Here is a 5168-nt window from a genome sequence, read left to right as displayed (position 1 = left end):
TTTTTTTTTTTAAGACAGGGTTTCACCCTGTCACCTGGGCTGGAGTGCAGTGGCTCCACCATGGCTCACTGCAGCCTCAACCTCCCAGGCTCAAGCAATCCTCCCACCTCGGTCTCCTGAGTAGCTGGGACTACAGGCACGTGCCACCATACCTGGCTAATTTTTGTATATTTTGTAGAAATGGGGTCTCACTATGTTGCCCAGGCCGATCTACAACTCCTGGACACAAGCAATCCTCCTGCCTTGGCCCCCCAAAGTGCTGGGATTATAGGCATGATCCACCACACCAGGCAAATTTTAACATTTATCTCTTCCCTCAACTTTGGAGAATGATTAATTTTACAGACTCTCAGACCCAATCTGAGGGATTGTTTTCTAAAAATGAAACCAAAATCAGTCCCAGCTCACTGTACTCCCTACTTTGTAGCTCCACACTGTCCAGAGATGGCAGTCTCTTCTCCCTGTCCAGACATGGCCTCACCTTTGTAAAACACACCCCAAACACCCTTCTTCTCTGATAGCAGCCAGGTTTTGAGACGAGGTACTTTCTTGAAGTAGGCACAGGTGCAAACAAAGAGCAAACCAAACACCAGAATCCCATCCAAGGAGTACACTGTTAAATAAAGAAGAAAAGAAAACCTTAGGTACTGATCTAGCGTGGGACCTGTGATCCTGCCTGAGAACTCTAAGGAAGATAGTGTGTGACATAATAACAAAATAATAACCCCAACAGGCAGTACCAACACTTGAAAAGAGGGAGCCAGGATCCTGGGACTAACAAGATTAGTTTACTTTTCCCAAAAATTGCTTGCAGGAGGAAGGAGAATCGATTGAGCCCAGGAGTTCGAGGCTGCAATGAGCTACGATCATGCCACTGCACTTTAGCCTGAACAACAGAGTGAGACCCCAACGCAAAAAAAATAAATGTTTTTTACATCCCCTTTACCAAAATGTCACTGGTCCCTCCCCTGACCTCTCAAGAAGTAGAAATCCTGGGCAGAAATTAGCATCCCAAGAATGACTAGCATTGGCAATAGATTGAGACATACGAATCCTTAGAGACTCAGCACACAGAATTTAACATGTTCTTGTTATAAATCACTCATATGATAAAGGAGAGCTAGATATGTAGCCAAATATGTCAGATGTGCAACTGTTGGTGAAGAATACGTTAAGGCTAAAAGTAAAGCTTAATGAAAATTACAAGAGTGAGAATGTACATAACTACAATTTTCCTATCAGTATCTTACACTTGATGCATGATATTCTAACAAACCGAATTTCTGCCAGAATAATAACAGATTTTTCTAAAACAAAGAAAAAGTATCTAAGGCTTCAACATAGAAAGCTTCAACTTCTTAGCTTTGTTTCTTAAATACATAAACCAAGCTCATTTCTTTTACAGGTAATCACAATGAATCACCTAATTGCAAAAACGAGAAGATATTGGACCACAAAATGGGGGAAAATGACTAAAATTTATTCAGCAATTACCGTGTCAAACTGCTGTCTTACTTCCTGGTTCAGATTCTGTCTTCCTCTGGGTAATGTCCCTTTTCTTACTGTGCCTAGCATCCTGAGACCTCTGACTTCCCAGAAAGCTCCAAATGAATATTCTATATAAACAGTGTTTGCCAGTTCTAGACCACACTATCTACCTCTCTCCCTCCAGTAAAACTGTCTCACAGCCAAGTGTCACTAAGAAAGGTTCCAGTAAATTAACACATACACTAAGGTTTTCTGAGGAACTATATACCTTTACGTGCTACCCTTTTTCTCTCATAAGTTTCCGCAGACAATGGCAAAATTCACAAGGAGGTTAAATTCGAGTCTTCAATGCCAGGTCTATGGACAAAGTACTTTTGAGAAATGCTTTCCGGAGCCCCTCAAATCATCGTAATGCCTAAAAGGCTTTCTCTTCTCCTTTCCTGTAAGGTTGACGCTAAAAATCATGAAGGCCCTCCTTCCTGTCCTCCTCTGGAATTCAGAATTCATATCTGTAAAGTTTTTGAAGAGGCCTGGAAAATGAGGTCAGATAAACAGGGTGACAACTGCCTCATCATCTAGAAGAGGCAGTGTCTAAATCCACCCCTTTCAACACTAGTCAGGGTCTCCACGTGAGATCACCCCGCCAGGACTTTAAAATCAAAAATCTTTCCAGCCTTTCTCCATAACAAGAATCTTTTGTGGGGTCTACATTCATCAGCACCCGAAAACTGTGAGACTTGATATTCTATGTGATTTATTGGCCCTCTCAACAAAACTAGGGTCCGAAAGTATGAGAACGTAGGGGGCTGGGAGGAGGAGCCTCTCTCTTCCCTGGGTCTAAATAGCAGCAGTACCTCTGGGACTGATCTCTCCAAGGGCCAGAAAGAACTAAGAAAGATAAAAGGAAAAGCAAAGGATAGGGATAATAACTCGAGGTATGAGCATAAGAGGCACTGGGGGTCCTAGATGAATATGGGAAGGGGGAACCCGCGGAGGAGGATAGGGGTACACAAGTTAGGGGCATCGAGAGGCCAAGGGGGGCCGGGCTGGGAGGGGGCGGGGAGAACGGCCACGTCAGTCCCGGCCCCGCCCGCCACGTTTTCCCTTCGTCCTTCACTCCCACCCTCCGCTCAGGGTATCGGTTCTCACCGTTCGTCATGGCGGCTGGCCCTGGACCTGGGTAGGGGGTCCGGGTTCAGTGGTGATAGCCGCGGAAGTGGGGGAACTCGGCACCCGCCGGACACTTCCCGATCCGGGCCCAGGCGACTGGAAGAAGCCGAGTACGCAGGAGCAAGGGCCGAGAGGCGAGCGCCGAACGCTATCAGGAGTGGCTAGCCGATTGTCGAGCTCGGGAAACAGCGTGTTTACGTAGGTTAAGAAGAACGCTATCCCGGAGGCTTCCTACTTGGCCACGATAAGGAAATGTTTTCTGCGTGCCCCTGCGGGCGTAGTGCTGGGGCTGGCCCGCGTGGTGTGTTTGAAAAGGTAAAGGCTTATAGTTTTGTAGTTTATTTTGCGCCGTGGCGGCTGTTGTGTGTAAGCAGCAGCCCACCCATAAGGTTTTCATCGTCGTGGGCTTCCACTTGAGAGAACTCCAGCACCGCGGGTGAAGAAGCCGCACCTGCGGCCTGGGTGACTGCCCTAGCGCCGCTCTTCCTTACTCCGGATGGAAATGTAGTTAGTTAGACTGCGTCTGAACGTTCCAAATGAAATGAGGAAAAACAATGACAAAAACAAGTCGCGGCCGGGCGCGGTGGCTCACGCCTGTAATCCCAGCACTTTGGGAGGTCGAACCAGGCGCATCACCTGAAGTCGGAGTTCGAGACCAGCCTGACCAACAAGGAGAAACCCCGTCTCTACTCAAAATACAAAATTAGCCGGGCGCGGTGGCGCGTGCCTGTAATCCCAGCTACACGGGAGGCTGAGGCAGGAGAATCGCTTGAACCTGGGAGGCGGAGGTTGCGGTGAGCCGAGATCGCGCCATTGCACTCCAGCCCGGGCAACAAGAGCGGAAATTCCGCCTCAAAAACAAACAAAACAAGTCGCATATTTCAGATCCTAAAGCACCACGTCATCGGAAAACATTCAAATGATTGCCCGTTTGCTTGTGTGAATTTTTCCTTTCCTTAAACTATCAGGAGAATCTCGATTCTCCTGCATTTAATTAATGCTGGGATCATCTCAGCCACTTTAACCAGAAATCGGCGATATCTAGACACCGCTCCTCTGAGAACATTTTGACAACGTGACAAAAGACATTGCCAATCTAATAATGGGGATGGGGTGGAGGAGACAAAACTACAGATTCAGATTTGCATCCTGAAATTCTTAATTGCACACAATTCGGCCTGCTTTATTAGAGTCCGGGCGGAAGTGCGACACCGAGTCCTCCAAGACCAACTGGAGGGTTAAATTATAAGGTTACTAATCTGCCCTCCTTATCAAGGGCCTAAAGGGACTCAGCCCCTTTCTGCTGCAGTGCCATCTGCTGGCTGCAGCCCGCTTGGTTACCCAGAGGGAAAACTGCCAAAACATCCTCTGGAAGCTGGCCTGGAAAGGCAAGCCCAAGTCTAGTGCAGGGCAGACGCCTTGAGAAAATATACATACATGCTGCAAGAAAAAGAAAAAAAAAAAAAGAAAAAGGCAGAATATATACGGGACAAAACCTAGGACAAGGCCAGGCAGCCACTCAGTTTACATATATGTTTGCACATTCACACACAAATTCCCCTGCCCAAAAGAACTGTTCAGGATCACTCAGAACAAAAGCTCTATTGTGTAGGCCTAACAGCAGCAGCTGGCCAGCGCGGCTCACGCCTGTAATCCCAGCACTTTGGGAGGCTGAGGCAGGCGGATTACCTGAGGTCAGGAGTTCAAGACCACCCTGACCAACATGTTGAAACACCGTCTCTAAAAATTCACAGAAATTAGCCTGGCGAGCTGGTGTGCGCCTGTAATCCCAGCTACTCAGAAGGCTGAGGCAGGAGAATCGCTTGAACCCGGGAGGCGGAGGTTACAGTGAGCCAAGATTGCACCACTGCACTCCAGCCTGGGCGACAGAGCAAGACTCTGTTTCTAATAATAATAATAATAATAATAATTGCTGCTCTTTGACCGGGCGTGGTTGCTCAGGCCTGTAATATCAGCACTTTGGGAGGCCGAGGTGGGCGGATCACCTCAGGTCGGCAGTTTGAGACCAGCCTGACCAATATGGAGAAACCCTATTTCTAGTAAAAATACAAAATTAGCCGGGCATGGTGGCACATACCTGTAATCCCAGCTACTTGGGAGGCTGAGGCAAGAGAACCGCTTGACCCGGGGAGGCAGAGGTTGTGGTGAGCTGAGATCCTGCCATAGCACTGCAGCCTGGGCAACAGAGTTAAACTCTGTATAATTAAAAAAAAAAAAAAAGAAAAGAAAGAAAAGAAAAGAAAAAAAAAATTGCCCCTCTTTTAATCCTACAGCCATCACCCTAACCCTCACAACTGCCTGATTACCCCTGTTTTAGAAATAAACCAAGGTTTAGGGTAAGGACTGCCAAGTATTATTACACTGGCACAATAATTCCAGTCTTCTGAAAGCAGGACTAGAAAATTTTCCTCCATACCACACTGGTGTTTCCTTTAACAGCAACCACTACCTACTGAATACTGCCTACGTCCTTAGCCTGCTATTCAAGG

General features: G+C 47.2%; 1 protein-coding gene across 1 annotated transcript; it reads right to left on the bottom strand.

Annotated features, from left to right (window-relative positions):
* Positions 1–27: 27 nt before the first annotated feature.
* On the bottom strand, positions 28–4274 carry TMEM167B (transmembrane protein 167B). The gene is made up of 2 exons (XM_026449657.2): positions 2638–4274; positions 28–613 (listed from the first exon to the last, which is right to left on the bottom strand). The coding sequence occupies exons 1-2, from the start codon at positions 2645–2647 to the stop codon at positions 417–419; spliced, it is 207 nt and encodes a 68-aa protein (XP_026305442.1). The 5' UTR covers positions 2648–4274; the 3' UTR covers positions 28–416.
* Between the last annotated feature and the right edge of the window lie 894 nt (positions 4275–5168).

This window comes from Piliocolobus tephrosceles, unplaced genomic scaffold, assembly GCF_002776525.5.
Source record: "Piliocolobus tephrosceles isolate RC106 unplaced genomic scaffold, ASM277652v3 unscaffolded_1379, whole genome shotgun sequence".
In the NCBI taxonomy this organism is placed as follows: Eukaryota; Metazoa; Chordata; class Mammalia; order Primates; family Cercopithecidae; genus Piliocolobus; species Piliocolobus tephrosceles.
This window is presented reverse-complemented; position numbering and strand designations above follow the sequence as displayed.